Source organism: Citrus sinensis, chromosome 5, assembly GCF_022201045.2.
Source record: "Citrus sinensis cultivar Valencia sweet orange chromosome 5, DVS_A1.0, whole genome shotgun sequence".
Classification (NCBI taxonomy): domain Eukaryota; kingdom Viridiplantae; phylum Streptophyta; class Magnoliopsida; order Sapindales; family Rutaceae; genus Citrus; species Citrus sinensis.
In genome coordinates, this window is record NC_068560.1 from 38,788,292 (window position 1) to 38,805,387 (window position 17,096).

Consider the following 17,096-nt stretch of genomic DNA (forward strand, 5'->3'; position numbering starts at 1 on the left):
AAGTAACCCTAATTAGAAAATGAAAAAAAAAAAGTTGTTCATGTTGGTCGTGAAGGACAGAGATTCCCCTTCTCCTCTAAATCTCTCGCTCATTGTCCATTGCACAAGAGAATGGGAGTGCATAAGCCATGGAATAAAATTAAATCAATTAATATAAAAAATAATTTTTCTACAAATTCAACATACATCGAAACCCATTAATCTTTTACAACAAACATCCACAACATGGCAACACCAACTTTTCTAATCATTCGGGCATGACTACAAGTGAATTTCGAGTACAAACACTCACACCCTATTTTCTTTGACTTTTGCCCAACCCTTTATATAGAGAGAAAAAAAGAAAAAAGAAAAGAGAGAAGCTCACCGGGAGAGAGAGGAAAAAGAATCGGATCCAACCCAATCCCGCGACCGTGATTCGGTCGAATCTCCCGTTTCGGTCAGGCTTGGTATCGATCGAAAGCCCTTGAGCCGCTGGTCATCTCCATGTCGTCCTTGCCGCCGGAAAGCGTCCGGAAAGCCACCGATCAAAGCCTTGAGAAGCCGTAGAAATGCTGCCTCGATTGGCCACAGACCTCGCTCGTTGGCAGTCTTCTATCAGCATCTTCTCCGCTCACGGGGAGAGAGAGGAAAAACGCTGCCTCGACTGGTATTGGAGCCGTGAAAAGCCGCGGAAACTCGCTCGTCGGCAGTCTTCTATCAACATCGAAGCTTGTCTTCTTCATGGGTAAGTTCAAAATGGTGATGATTCTTGATCCTCAAACTCAATAACACTCACTTGCTTTCGCACTTAAGCTGCTGGGGGGTGAATGCTGCGTGAGAGTAAATCATTTTGCTTAAAATTTACACTTTCGTGAAGAGATTTTTCTTTTGGTAATGAAATGAACTGGGTAATGGGGTGATGCAGTAGGTATTTCATACTTACCAATGCCACTATAGCTAACTATTTAAGTTTTTTAAATTTTAAATGCGTTGTTATAATTGTAACTTTATATATTGATACTATACTGACAGAAATACTAACAACACTGTTATTACATGAAATCTCAGGGGAGATATGTAAAAATAACCCATGAAAACAAAGGACACACAAAAAAAAAATGCACAGGGAGAGTGACAATCATTTTAATTCCAATTCCACCACCTCTAGAAGTACCAGATGGTTCCCACACCTCCCTCACTCATTGTCCGGACGATCTCACCACCACCACCAAATCCTCTCTCTCTCTCTCTCTCTCTCTCTCTCTCTCTCTCTCTATATATATATATATATATATATATAAGCACACACTAATAAAGTAATAAAGGATCTTTACTCTATTAATGTTATAAATAAATTAAAAGACAAAAAAAATTTAATACACCATAAAATAAAATATATTGCATTAGTGTGTATTTTTTAATATTTTAGTTTGTCCTAACTTTAATATTGTTAGGATTCCTAATTGAAACATTTACAAATACATACACATATATCTAGTCATTCTCTAGTGATGGCATCATCACCTTGTTAAAGTAAGATGTACACTTTTTAATACATTAAAAATTGTGTTTTTTTTATGTTAATGTATTAAAATATTAACTTTTTTTTTTATGTTAGTAACATCCTCACTTTGTTAAAATGAGAATGTCCTCACTATAAAATTATTATTGTTGTTGTTGTTGTTATTTTGTTAAAGTGAAAATATTATTAAAATATAAAAACATAAATTCTAATACATTACAGATAATTTTTTTGTTTGTTAGTATATTAATTTTTTTTTTGTCGGTTGGTGAATCATCACTTGTTAAAATGAGAATTCTAATTAGAGAAAAATTATATATATATATGAATTAGTTTTTCAATTAGAAATTCATGACTATATTAAAATTAGAGACAACTTAAAAGATAAAAAAAAACCTATACTCTAATGTAGTATAGTTTCTCCTATAATGTATTTAAATATATATTTTTTTTATATCTTCAACTTGTCATTAAATTTAATATAATCAAAGATTCCTGATTGGAAGTTCACTCAAATGTGTGTGTATTTGAGTGTGTACATTATTTCTCTATTACGAGTGCCCTCATTTTTTTTATATGCAAACATGCTTTTAAGTTATACGGTTTAATAGAGTTAGATTTTAATATTATTAAAAAGTATTAACTTTATAACATATTAAAAATAACCCTATTAAATCACACTTTTTAACAACATATTCGTATTAAAAAAAGGAAAGAAAAGCTGCCTAAACTTAGAATGATCCAATATACATATTCCAAAATTTATACGCTGCTCGCCTCTTTACCGTAGTCTCCAACTAATGTTCAGTTCAACTCGACCCCTATACACAACAAGCGACACTATCACTTGTTATACTACTAATTCGGTAACTTTACGCCTAAGTGAATACATAGTAGTGTTGTTGCCATTACTTACACCTGGTAACCCAGCGGTAAAGAAACTGCGTTCTGGCTTTTACAATACAATATTCAATTTTCTCTCAAAATATGAAAATAGTTTCATTTGAATGTAAAAATAGTAAATTTGCGCTGCATCGATAAGGGAAAAAAAAATAATTGAAAAGATAAAATTATAACTAAAAATAAAACAGTAATATTAATTTCACGTTAATCTTTTTTTAAAGTTACGGCATATAACGGAACGGATCTAAGGTATTTGACCGTCCGTCCGTCCGTCCGTCCGTCCTTAGTTTTAATCAGTGACTGTACTTTTAGTTTTGGCCAATCTCATAATCATTCATCCACTTGGTACGAACATCAGCAATCCACGGCGCGCCTGCACCCTGCAGGCTTAGGACAAAACTGTACTCCCAAGACGACAAATAGGGGGGTCTTTAGGTAATTTCATTGAAAGCAATACCTTTCCACAGTACAGTTGGCCTTGGCTCGTAATTTCATCAAGTGTACAGGGGTAATTTCGTGGATTTTGTTATTATTAATATTTTTTAAATGTTTTTTTTTTTTTGGTGTGCGCGCAAAAAAGAAATTCTTAGTTGTTGATTTGTGGAGGCACGGGGCCTCGGTGTGCTCTATTGTGTTTGTGTGGTGTGAAGGGTAAGAACATCAATTGGGCGGCATTTACGTGACGCCGACGCCACCCTTTACTTTCAATTCCTCAATTTTAGGACGAACTTCATGACATTTTGAGCCAACGTATTTAAATAAGTTTTCCTTTTTTTTTTCTTCTTATTTTTGGGAAAAAAAAACGGTTAATTCTTTAATTTGTAGACTTGATAAACGAACCATAATGGTAAGCGAGTCGGGTAGCTAGCCTAATATTTGACCTAATTAAGATTTTGTCACCGATGTCATGACTTCGAATAGATAGAACCCACAGGCAAATTCAATCGCATTCCTTGTTTTCGAAATTATACTTTCGAATGGAATATGCGACGCTGAAAGTGTTGTGGTTTTAAGACTATTCTTGTGTTTATCTTATTAAATAAATCAATTACACTTGTTACACCTTCCAAAGATGTTTGATCCAATGGTATTGTTCCTTGCGATTTTTAGTTATTTTATAACATTGTGTCAAGGTTGATGATACACCATGCTTAATCATGTAGATATATGGTCACAATTAGTGTCGTATAAAACTGGTGTGGTGTATTATTACTTAAATTAAAATTATTTATGTGATCTATGTAATTTATTTTTATTATTTATAATTTTAATTGACCACGACACATTAATTTGTACAAAATTATTTGATGTACACTTAAATTTTTTATTTCTTATCAAAATTATTCACTAAAGAGGTATTACGGATAATAAAAAAATAACATACTTTTAAGCTTAGGGTGGAAAATACACGATATGTACAATACAACCTCTATAAATTAATACCTGATAAACTAATAACCTCATATATATATATATTATGGTTACGGCTTGGAATAATATGCTAAATAATTAAAATAATACTATTTAAAAATTCTTATATAACTCAATAGTTCCATTCATATATAAATTAATAATTTGCTATAATTGACTGTGAAGTTCTATTAAATAAACTTGGACTATATTGTTATTTATTTTTTTCTTAAAATTTAAACCTAGTTGGATCTCATATTCAATTAAATACCTCTTCATTTGTTTACTATTTTTCCTTGTGTTTAAAATTCTCATTTTTAATATATATAAAAATAATATATAATAGAGACCCAGGGGCGGCTTTAAGACCCCATATATTAGGAAGATCCTATTATGATCATCTAGGCTTTATATATCTGGAAAACTTTTTTTTTTTTTGGTATTTCCTTGATATACTTAAATTAATTGATTTTTAAAGTTACTTATAGTAGGAAAGTCTACTTTTTATTCCTCTCTTTAATTAATAATTATCCGACAATTAAGAACTTTGAATAATTTCTACATCTGATAACCTTAATATTAAAGAGGTGTAATTAATAGTATTGTCTAACCATTAATTCATTATATTTTTTTTTAAGAAAAAGACTACATTCTTTATCTACCCATCTGAAGAAAAAAATCTTAATTACTTAACATTATAAAATTCTTGTGTTATTATCTATAAATAAAATTATCACATTTACTGCTTACTTTTGAAATTAAAAAAATTATTGAAATAATAGTTCCAAAAGCATAAAAAAGATATCTTATTAACTACTTTTTTTTTTAAAAAAAAACTTAATATCTTGTTGATTATTGAACTTGCTCAATATAAGGAGGTTTCAAAAAAAAAAATTGCCTAAAGCCCCTAATAATCTAGAGCCGACCTTAAAGTATATAGGCACATGGATATCCAATGAAGAGGAACTTCACCAATAAAAATAATACAATAAATACAATTAGTGAATAACATTTTATGAATTGAACACTTTTGATATGCCTGTGAATACATTTAAATAATTATGAAATTTGGTTTGTAATATCCGGTAATATAGCTTCAATGATAAAATCTTTCTATAACAAAGTATCAAAATATTAAAGCAACATTATGTGTTTTCATTATTTTCTTGTTATGGTAACATTTCTCTTATGTTTGCATGTTTTAAAACACGTAAAGGCTAGACTTAAACAAGATAAACTTAAGTAATATATTACGTTTATATTTGGGAAAGGGAAAATCATGAATTTAACTCGTAAAAGAAAATGATAAAAACATGATGATTTTTTCAATTATAGTACGTGAATCGGGACAAAATTATGGTGCAACTGTGGTACCATACCACAGCTGCATCTAGCCATTAAATTTAGTTACATATATGTATTATAGCTGAATCTAATAATTAGGTGCAGCTGTGATATGATACCACAGTTGCATTATAGCTAAATCCTGTGAATTGAAAAGAAAAATATGAAAAATGATAGTAAAATTTTTCATTGTATTTCTTAATAGCAAATGTAATAAAACTATTGCCCCAATCGTCAAAACTCAATTCGTGTCCTTTTTGCTTTTGACGAATTTGATATCTTTCAGTAAGTAATAAAATGGGAAAAAAAAAAAGAAAGAAAAAGAAAAAATGAAATTGAATAGAAAAATATGAAAAATGATGGTTAGTAACTTGGAAGTGTCTTGGATTCTTCGTAGGGCCGCGGGCGGCACAAAACTGAACCCCAATCTTGACTAAATTTACGATTTATGCCAATCACCGAAAAGAAAAGTTCGTTAGAACGCAAAGATTGAAAAAAAAATTTAAATTAAAATTAAAAAAAGTAAAACTGAAGTTGCGGTAACACTTCTCATCTTCTCTTATCTCAGTTTCATGTTCCGTATCAGTTGACTTAATTTTAATGGTCTCAGATTTCAATAATAATTTTCTTTTTCATACAAAACCTCTCATCGAAGTCTCAGATATTGCTTATTATTAGTTAGATCTGAGCTCAGTTTATTATTGCAATAAGGTTTAATTTTTTTTCTTTTGATTTATAATTTGTTTTCTTCCGAGATGCGGCCAGAGTCTTCATTTTTGTGAAGGTCAGTGGTTATTCAATTTCTGCTGATAAATTCTTCCGCTACTTTGTGCGTATGTGTGTGTCTGTTTTTTTTTTTTTAAAAAAAATTTATTTATTTATTTAAAAAAATTATACTAAACCGTCTCGGTGTGATTTCTTACCTATCAGTATTTTTTTTTTTTTTGAAAAGCATTAGTATTTATTTGGGAGAATGAAAAGTTGCAGCTTTTATATTGGGGCTTAATTTTATGAATTGAATTGGGTGTATGTATGTATGTATGTATGTATGTATGTGTATGGTGCATATTTAATTAGAGAGTTGTGAATTAAGGAGGTTTGAGATGGAAGAAGTAGGTGCACAAGTGGCTCCTTCAATATTAATGCATCAAAGACTTTCAAGCAGATTATGTGAAGCGCCGACGATGACGATGACGATGACGATGGCGAAAAAGCGGCATCTTTCTTATCAGGCTCAAAGCCAAAACCACTACGGTGGTGAGCAGCAGAACTGGAACCCTAAGCTATGGGATTGGGATAGTGTTGGATTTGTTGGGAAACCGGTTGTGGACTCGGACCCAGAGGTTCTTAGATTGGGGGGCGCTACTGCATCTGAATCGCCCAACAAGACGACTGATAATATTAATTATAATTATAATTATAACAATCAGAAGAAGGGGAATACTACCACTACCAGTGCTGTTACCGTTGGAAATGTTGAAGATGATGGAAGGCTTGATTTGAATCTTGGTGGGGGTTTGACTGCCGTTGATGTTGAGCAGCCTGAGCCTCCCGTGGTTACCTCCAAACCCAACAAAAGGGTTAGGTCTGGATCTCCCGGAACTGCTCCTTATCCCATGTGTCAGGTTGATAATTGTAAGGAAGATCTCTCTAATGCCAAGGATTATCACCGCCGACATAAAGTTTGCGAGCTGCATAGTAAATCTACTAAAGCTCTTGTTGGGAAGCAGATGCAGAGGTTCTGCCAGCAGTGTAGCAGGTATTTATTTATTTTTTTTCAAATTTATATAATATACATACACATACATGGAACTGGTAGGCGATGGTTAGTGTTCTTCCTCAGGCATAACGAGAGTTTTCCCATGCCTTCTTTATCTGTGGTTCGAATCCACTACAATTTTACTCTGCATTTTTTTTTCCATGCAGGTTTCATCCTCTTTCAGAGTTTGATGAGGGAAAACGAAGCTGTAGGCGTCGGCTTGCTGGGCACAACCGACGAAGAAGGAAAACCCAGCCAGAGGATATTACCTCACGGATGTTAATCCATGGCCATGGAAACCAGAGTAACAACCCCACTGCAAATGTAGATATTGTCAACTTGCTGACTGCCTTAGCTCGTGCACAAGGTGAGAAATTTTGCCTTAAGTAATTAATGTTTAGTCATCCCTAGTTTTTAGCTGAAATTTTGCAAATTAAAATTTGTAGGGAAAACTGAAGATAGAAGTATCAGTTGTTCATCGGTACCAGATAGAGAGCAACTCCTCATGATTCTTAGCAAGATCAATTCTCTGCCTTTGCCAGCGGACCTTGCTGCAAAGTTGCACAATTTTGGAAGTCTAAATAGGAAAACTCCAGTACACACTTCTACTGATGTCCAAAACAGATTGAATGAAAATACATCGTCTCCATCAACCATGGACTTGCTTGCCGTTCTTTCATCCACTCTAACTGCACCTTCTCCAGACACTCTTGCTGCTCACTCTCAAAGAAGTAGCCATAGCAGCGATAGTGAGAAAACCAAGTCAACCTGCCCTGAACAAGCAACTCCCAATTTCCTTAAGAGAACCACCATGGATTTTCCATCTGTTGGAGGTGAGAGAAGTAGTACCAGTTATCAGTCCCCTGTTGAAGATTCGGATGGTCAAAATCAAGAAACTCGGGTCAATTTGCCCTTACAGCTATTTAGCTCTTCACCTGAGGATGACAGCCCACCAAAGCTGTCGTCTTCTAGGAAGTATTTCTCTTCTGACAGTAGTAACCCCATTGAAGAGAGATCTCCATCTTCATCTCCTGTTGTCCAAACATTCTTCCCAATGCAGAGCACATCTGAGACCGTAAAATCTGAAAAATTGTCTATTGGAAGAGAGGTTAATGCTAATGTTGAAGGTAACCGGAGTCGCGGTTCTATTATGCCACTTGAGCTCTTTAGAGGCTCAAATAAAGCAGCTGACAATTGTTCATTTCAAAGTTTTCCGTATCAAGCTGGGTACACTTCGTCTTCTGGGTCTGATCATTCACCTTCTAGCTTGAACTCTGATGCGCAGGTAGCGTATGGTCCGCCAGCTCATTTGAGATTTAAGATTGTCATTTTTTTCTTTTTTCTTTGTGTGTGTGTGTGTGTGTGTGTGTGTTAACCATCTTTAAAACTATTTTTTTGTAGGATTATAATAATTCTACTTCTTCTATGCAGGATTGCACCGGCAGAATAATTTTTAAGTTATTTGACAAGGATCCCAGTCAATTTCCTGGGACATTGCGGAAAGAGGTACGGAGTTTATTGATTACATGTTATTTCTGATTGGCATGGAGCCCTGGTGTTTGTTTCTCGGGCCAAAGCAAATAATGCTTATTTTACTCGTCTCAGATCTACAATTGGCTTTCTAACAGTCCATCAGAAATGGAAAGCTACATCAGGCCTGGTTGTGTGATTTTATCACTTTATGTGTCAATGCCATATGCTACTTGGGAACAAGTAAGTGAAGTGCTTTTTTGCACTTTTTCTATTTCAATGTGACATTGTGCTGACAAGTTGTAGGGTCTTCTCTACAGCTGGAAGGAAACCTCCTTCAGCGAATCAATTCTTTGGTTCAAGATTCAGATTCAGATTTTTGGAGAAACGCGAGGTTTTTGGTCCATACGGGGAAGCAGTTAGCATCACATAAAGATGGTGTGTACTACTGAAAATAGTTTGGTTTTGAACTTTGAGCATTTTGTTGTCCTCTATACGGCAGCCAAAGGAAGATGTTCATTACTCCACGTTTCAGTATGAATTGAAAATTTGGATAACTGCATTGTGATTGTAACAGCTTGTCTTCTTTTTTTTTTGTGAAATCAATCTGCAGGGAATATTCGTGTCTGCAAATCTTGGAGAACATGGAGCTCCCCGGAGTTGATCTCAGTGTCTCCTTTAGCAGTTGTTGGTGGACAAGAACTCTCTTTCAAATTGAGGGGTAGAAATCTTACTAATCTTGGCACCAAGTAAGCTAAATGCTCTCCCTTCTTTTTTGAGCATCTTTTTAGAAACTCCTTGTTGCTTGGCCTAACTTTGATCTCTGTTCTGATAACTGTTTTGTATATCTGTGATAGGATCCATTGCACATTCATGGGTGGATATGCATCACAGGAAGTAACGAGTTCTACATGTCAGGGCTCCATTTATGATGAGATAATCTTGGCTGGTTTAAAAATTCAGGACACATCTCCAAGTGTTCTGGGTCGATTTTTTATTGAGGTGCAACTTGTGGACAGACTTGGTCTTTTTGCCTTTTTTTTAATGAATATCTAGAAATTCTTGAGTAGAATCCTTCAGAAAATCTGTTTTATTTGACATTTCATAATTTGATGAATAGGTGGAAAATGGTTTCAAGGGCAATAGTTTTCCTGTTATTATAGCGGATGCTACAATTTGTAAAGAATTGAGTCTGCTCGAGTCTGAATTTGGTGCTGAGGCTAAAGTATGTGATGTCATTTCAGAACATCAAGCTCATGAATATGGCAGGCCCAGATCAAGGGAAGAAGTTCTGCACTTCTTGAATGAACTGGGATGGCTGTTCCAAAGAAAGAGAGCTTCTTCCATCGTTAAGGGTTCTGATTATTCCTTGAGCCGCTTCAAGTTTTTGCTCGTATTTTCAGTAGATCGAGGTTGCTGTGCTTTAGTGAAAGCAATCCTAGACATTCTGGTGGAAGGAAATTTGAGTATGGATGGTCTATCTAGGGAATCACTTGAGATGCTGTGGGAAATTCAGCTGTTGAATCGGGCTGTGAAAATGAAGTGCAGGAGGATGGTCGACTTGCTGATCCATTATTCTTTAACTAGCAGTAATGACACCCCCCAGAAATATATTTTCCCACCAAATCTTGCGGGACCTGGTGGTATTACGCCACTACATTTGGCTGCATGTACGTCGGATTCAGATGATATAATAGATGCTTTGACAAATGATCCACAGGAGGTATCTTATTCTATATTCTTACTTCAGCTGTCTGCTCATTTGAGTCTAATTGGATAGTTTAAATAATAGCTTCTGAAACTGAAATCTATCTTCTATATAATTACCCTTTTCAACCGTATAGAGTTGTTTTCATCTTCTTTTGGGTGGTGGTGGGTGGGTCACTATTCTTGGTTGGCTGCCTGTCTTTTGACCTCTTTTTCTTTTTTTATAATTTTTTTAATTCATATCTTGTTTACATGGGTAACTTTCATTATGCCATTTTGCCCTTTTTTTCCCTCAGATTGGGCCGTCCTCCTGGAATTCCATTCTTGATGCTAGTGGGCACTCTCCATATTCTTATGCCTTAATGAAGAATAATCACGCTTATAACAAGCTGGTGGCTCGTAAACTTGCTGACAGAAGAAATGGTCAAGTTACAATACCAGTTGGAGTAGAGATAGAGCAATCTGGCTTGGCAAAGGAGCAGGTACATGGGTTAAGTTCCCAATTCAAACAAAGGGGTAAATCTTGCACTAAGTGTGCAGTTGCTGCAGCAAAGTTGAACAAAAGGGTTCGAGGTTCACAGGGCTTACTTAACCGCCCTTACATTCATTCAATGCTTGCCATTGCTGCTGTCTGCGTGTGTGTCTGCTTATTCTTGCGAGGCTCTCCAGACATTGGTCTGGTTGCTCCATTCAAGTGGGAGAACTTGGATTTTGGTCCAAAGTAGTCATAAAGGGACAGAACTATTGGAGAAAAATCTAAGGAAAGAAAGTAATTAGGCGCAGGCAAGGCAGCATGACATGGTCATGATATTACTTTGTGCTCATGCTGCAGTTAGGCAAGGAAAGATGTACCGTCATAAAGAGGAATGTTGACGTTGCACAGGACTTCAGTTGGCTGACTGTCGGTCTCAGAAGCTAGATATTACTTTAACAAACTTGAGATTTGTACAAGTTAGATTTTATGCCGTTGTTTTTGCTGGCTCGTTTGTGTTTTACTATGGAAGAAAGTTTTCTCAGATTGTGGAAGGCTGCTACTCATAAAACGATAAGGTGAAAGGTCAGATGATGGGGCAGACAATTGAAGATACTACTACTAAAAGTGGGTGATTGCAACGAAAGGGAGCAATCAAAAACCAAGGTTAAAGGAGGCAAAAACTTGTAGCCATTTTCATTGGTCTTGAGAGATTTAGTTCGGTTAATTTTATGTGGCTGTGTTTTTCTTTCCGATTTCTTTTGAATTCATGGAAGCAACCAAATTGGAAGTAAAACTGACTTATGTATTGATTTTTGTCATTGTAAAGTTGATTGGTAGGATCAATCAGAGAACTTGGATACTGTATGATTGATTACATAGTGGAATATTTGTTGGCATATATCTTAAAATGAAAAAAAAAAAAAAAAAAAGAGGCGGGATCCCTTTCTCTGTCAAATTTATCTTTAGTTCATCAGTTGTGATCGCCCGGTCATATCATGTTTCTATCTATCTTTGTTGAGAGACATCAAGTAATACTCCCCAGTCCCCCACTTAATCTTGAGATTGAGAATTGGGAGGTAGTTAATTGCATTTTGACATGATATATTTATCAGTGAACTCATCTGTTAATGTTAGGATCCAGTTGAAGGCGTGCTTTCCTATCGATCCTTCTCTCCTGCCTCCCGCTTTCAGGCATGGCTTCCGAAAATGGACATTTCACCGGCCATTTATCAAAGAACGACTGAAAAGAGTGGAACCGTCACGCTTGCATTGCATGTTGTTTCAATATCTTTTAACTCGCAAATCTGATTGAAGCTCTCACCTTTTGGATTTTAATTTTATTTTTCACTCTCAGTTTAGTTAAGTCATCTGCTCATATTTTTTTTAAAAAAAAATTTAATTATTTTTTTTAATGCCATCATTAGCGTATCAGTGCAAAAGGGCATAACACTCTAGTCCTGGACTTGCTATGCTATGCGTCAAAAATGTCAAATCACAACAGCATAACAGTGAGCTGCTGCGTGTCAAATAAAAAATTATTAACTCAAAATTGATTCAGAAATGTCTTTTTTTGTGTTTAAATTGCGTTTTTTATTAACCCTAACCATGCTTCTTTTAGGATCATGAGATATAAGATAATCTTGAACGTTATTAACAGGGGAAAAAAAGAGAAAAAAAAAAAAAACTGCACTCAGGAGAACTTTCAATGAAACGATGTTTACCTACAAGCTAGAATTTGGAATGTTATTTACATGTAACAACAAAAGAAGCTAATCAATATGCATATTGTTAAACATTACACATAAAAATTCATCTATTCAGAGAAAAATATATATATATATTCTGATACACAATAAGGAATCACACAATACGTAATGAAACAACTTGGATACATAACATATACAATTTCACATTAACCACTTTCCCAGCTTCAACATAGCAGATATAAAACAGCCCATATGCCATAATAAAAATAAATAATGAGGATCCAAGCTCAGTGATCATAAATTAATATCGTGATAAAATAAAATATCAGCTTCAACCTTGCTTAGTTATATACCCTCTTGCCAGCAGTACTACTGGTAGTGCTCCTTCCTCTAGTGACATTTGAAGCAACAGCTTCTCCAACACCTTCTCCAAGTCCCTCAATCAAGCCCCCGATGAAGTCAATGACAACCTGAGAAGCAAGCCGTGCGGCAGTCCCAAGCATGCTTGGCTTATCTGGGCCCTTGATGTCATTAGCTTGCAACCCATTCACCATACCCTTTGCACAGACTGCATGAAGATGATAATTACAAATCGTGCATCGATACACTCTGCCTGATCTCTTCCTCTTGCACTCACCACAAACAAAACCAGGATCACCATTTGTTAGCGGAGTCACGGCTAGGAGCTTTAAGGTATGTGCATGGACAGGATAGTTGATTTCAGTCGAGAGCTTTGCACAACAAGGATGCATCTGAAAGCTACATGCACTGCATCTAAATGTGTACCCTTTTGTGGGCTTGCCACACACATCACACCTTGATTTCATTATTCCTCCTTTGACTAATTAATCAAAAACAGAAAATACAGATAATAAGGTCAGCTGCACTTATATCTCTATATACAGAATTAAGAATCACACACAATCTAATGGTCAAATGAAGTGAATAAGAATAAATAAATCAATAATCAACTCTTAAGCATCACCTGGTTTGGAAAAGAAAACGAGCTGGTGCTGGCAGTGTAAGGGATGGTTCTTAAGAGTTTGAGGAGCAAAAGCACAAAACTCATGCAACTGAAAATCACATTGCTGACAAGTGAATCTCTTGCCTGCGCCGTACTCTTTGCAGCCTGCACATGTAAAGAGATCAGGCAAGTCAATTTCAGCTAGAGGGTGTTGAGGGTGACCAAAATGAGTTATTTCTTCTCCCAAAATGAGTCGAGGAGAAGTTGGAAATTCTCTACGAGGAGATTTCCTTGGCCCAAACGTTGCTGATCTTTGTGGTTTTGGTGCTAATAATTGGGGAGGAGGAAGGTTTTGGAGTTCCATTGACTGAGATCTTTGAAACTGAAATGTTCCTGATTTCTTAAGAGGCTTGTTGTTGCTCATCATCATGTTCCTGGCTAAGCTTTGCAACTTGCCAATAACTCAGTGATGCGATTTCTGAAAGAAATGGAGAATATTTATGCTGAAAAAAGTCGACACTATAGGCTGCCCATGCAAATAAAGGTTAAAGAGGGGATGCTATAGTCTATAGAGAATAGACAGACAACTTGTATAATTGATTTTTGCATGTGCCGATCACACTACTGTTACTTCTATATATCTAGATTAAATTAATATATCAGACTACTGTTACTTATATATATCAAGATTATATATATATACATTTTAGGCGTGCACAATGAGTACTCTTAGGCCCGGTTTGGGATTGTTTTTAAGAGGTCTAAAAGTGATTTTAAAAATTTAAAAGTTAATTTTAGTGTTTGGTAAAAAAAATCAAAATCACTTTTGTCAAAATCAGTTCCTTCTACAGCTAATTTTGAAAAGAAAGGAAGAAGTAACTTTTAGATTATGATTTTAATAATCAATTTTATCTTTTAATACAATTCCATAAATATCTTTAAAATTATTAGCTAAACCTAAAATTATCCTCATTCAAATTAGAAACACAATAATATTTTAATAAATTTTTATTATAATTCATCAATATCAATTTATTAACATCAAATTGCTGGTCGAATTATTATTAAATTTGTTTCACTATATTATTAATTTAATTATCAATTGTTTTAAGATAAAAAAATAAAAAAGTAAAATCTGTATATTATAAATTTTATTTTTAGTAAAAATTATTATAATACACAATTAAAAATATTATATATATATATTTTATATGTATAAGTAAATTTTATCTTATATTATGTATATTTTAGTCATTTATTTTCTCGCAGTAGTTTAATAATAAAATTTACCAAACGTCTATAATTGCTTTCAAAACTCATAGTACTTCTGAAAACAAAAGTTACCAAACACTTAACTGATTCTTTTCACAGCTGATTATTTTTACAGTACAACTAACAACAATTATTTTAAAAAGTACAACATTTTCAAATTGGCCCTTAATTGGTTAATTATGATCAAACTTTCCACCAAATTTAGAGGTGGTGATCATAGCAGTCATTACCATCTTCTTGACTAGTACCATATCTTAACTTATCTTTTATGCAACAAAATGGGGAATATAAATAAAAGAAAGGAAAAAAAAAAATAGTTCATTGTTGGATGAAAAATGAGGCTAGCTATTAAATGGGGTTATGTTCCTTGTTTAGCTAGCAAGAGAATATTATACTAGGAGGCAGGCCCCATAAACAGTGTTGATTCCTCACACTATGAGAAAAATAATTGATACCATTGGCATCAAAGTCAAGGTGTTTTCATTTTAGATCATGGGGCAATTACATGTCATTTACGAAGACTACTATGACCACCACCACCCGAATCTGAAAGTCCCCATACGAAAGAGTTGTACATATTCGACTTTAACTAAAGCGAAAACTTTGCTTCATTTTTCAAGCATTAATTGAACTCATGAATTTGCCAAGATTCATGAAGGATTGTGATGTGCACTCAAATTTCTTCAAATCCCAAGTCTGGTTTTTCATTTGATGTGAGTTGTAGAGCATATTTGATTAAAGACATAAATTAATAGCTGGGATGCCTTTCTTAATCACCTGACTAAGTGTCACCTATATATGCCTAGTTATCAATTTATATTTCACAAGTGATTCCTAAATGTTATATAGCTCTTTCTTTAACCGCATCTTTATTCATACAATTAATAATTGTCACCTCAAAAACATAAAGGAAACCATAACAGGGGAAAGAGAGAGCGAAAGAGAGAAATATTCGGGAATGCATCTTTATGACTTTTGAACCATATGATAGCTTTCCCGAATAATATTTTTAGATTGCATGTGTCTCTTTCTGTTTATAGTTTGATCAGTACGTGACAATCATGAATTATGCAGATTAAATCACAGAGTTAAAGTAACAAACAATCCAATTGGGGCCTGGCCTCCCACTTCCAATAATTGTTTGCTGCATCCGTATGTTCTAGTAAGAGAATTAATAATTTCAAACCTGGATGAGTTAACAGAGTGTCTGTCCTGCGCTGTCCTGTCATCGAACAGGCTTAAGTGAATCTGGCCGCCATTACCTCCACTTGGGTTATTTTTATTTCTCACTCAAGTTCGTTTATTTTGAAACATAGGTGTCTCGCCTCTCAATTAATCGAACGACATTTTCTTCAGAGGTCAAATCAATTGCTTGCCAATTGCCCAGAAAGAGTTCCTAATAAGAGGTCCAACTCCAACTCCCATGGCCCCTGCCTTGCTTTTGCGTATAAGCCAAAAACTTTTAGTTTTAGGCCGGGACTCCAGAGAACAAATTATTGTAGAGGGCTGCTTTTTGGTGTCTGTTGCTCTTTGGGAATGTGACCCCAAAGAGCTTTTAACACCCCTTTTGAATCAAAGGTTAGTAAACTGAAGAATCTGTTTTGATCTTTTGTTTCTACTGCCATGGGCCAAATTTCATTGGAAAATTCTTTACTTATAAAGCCAAAATCATGGATGAATTTAACGACAATTAAGAAGGAACGTATGATTAATGATGAGAGGCAGGCAGGCATGACAAACGCTTCTCATGACTCACGGGAGAAAGCTCTGATCTTTGTGGTCCAACACTCGGATAGTAGAGTGACGATGCCTTAGTTTGTGTCCTCACCACAGATACCAAATTTGTCCCCCCAAATTAAAAAAAAAAATGAATAAACAAGGAAATTAATTAAAATAGCTTAAGAATCAAAATCATGTTCACATTATATTAGCAAATTAACAAAATAGCGAGTGCAGAGGGGTGCTACGTAAAATTTAAGTAAATACTGATACAATCTATTTATTAATCGTATCAAAATATCAAAATAAGGATACGACTCATTTATTAGTCATGTTAATTGTGTTGACCCGTTTAACATATTTAATTTAAAAAAATTAAATGTCAATTTAAAAGAATAACAAATACGTCAATATTGTTCTTAAAAATAAATCATAAATAAGTTAGTATGATATGACATGAACAAGTTTATAATACAATATAGATATGACAAGAATAATTCTTTCATTTATAGATAGTACAACACATCATGCCTTGAGCCCCTTAAGCCTTAAATTATGATGATATGATATCTCGACTTTGTCAAAATTATTGGCTGCAGCATCTAGAAGGTTTGAAGAAGAAAAAATGGGCTGGCCGAAATGCTTGAAAAGGAAATGGAAAAAGAAGCAGTTTAAAGAAGAAAATGAAGAACACGGTTTTGACAAGGAAAAATTATTATTAATTTAATAGCCATTTTTTGGCTATAAAAGGGAGAGCTTCCCATTTCATTGAGCATCCAATTCCATTATTCAGAGAGTAATTTAGAGAGAGTCGAGAGTTGTGAGAAATAATTCTTGCAGAGCAGAGAGTCTAGTGAGTGAGA

General features: G+C 34.6%; 2 protein-coding genes across 3 annotated transcripts; one reads left to right on the forward strand and one right to left on the reverse strand.

The window, feature by feature from the left end:
- Positions 1-5,611: 5,611 nt before the first annotated feature.
- Positions 5,612-11,540, forward strand: LOC102616963 (squamosa promoter-binding-like protein 14). Of its 2 annotated transcripts, none has more exons than XM_006494381.4 (11): positions 5,612-5,945; positions 6,255-6,920; positions 7,088-7,287; positions 7,367-8,205; positions 8,352-8,426; positions 8,526-8,633; positions 8,711-8,828; positions 9,004-9,139; positions 9,248-9,392; positions 9,511-10,113; positions 10,394-11,540. In XM_006494381.4, the coding sequence occupies exons 2-11, from the start codon at positions 6,265-6,267 to the stop codon at positions 10,820-10,822; spliced, it is 3,309 nt and encodes a 1,102-aa protein (XP_006494444.2). In that variant the 5' UTR covers positions 5,612-5,945; positions 6,255-6,264; the 3' UTR covers positions 10,823-11,540. The 2 variants fall into 2 exon arrangements, with proteins under 2 accessions (XP_006494444.2, XP_006494445.2); XM_006494382.4 differs by having other exon boundaries at positions 5,614-5,945; positions 6,327-6,920.
- Positions 11,541-12,386: 846 nt separating this feature from the next.
- On the reverse strand, positions 12,387-13,775 carry LOC102616666 (hypothetical protein). Its single transcript, XM_006494379.4, has 2 exons — positions 13,264-13,775; positions 12,387-13,119 (listed from the first exon to the last, which is right to left on the reverse strand). The coding sequence occupies exons 1-2, from the start codon at positions 13,670-13,672 to the stop codon at positions 12,620-12,622; spliced, it is 909 nt and encodes a 302-aa protein (XP_006494442.1). The 5' UTR covers positions 13,673-13,775; the 3' UTR covers positions 12,387-12,619.
- Positions 13,776-17,096: the final 3,321 nt, after the last annotated feature.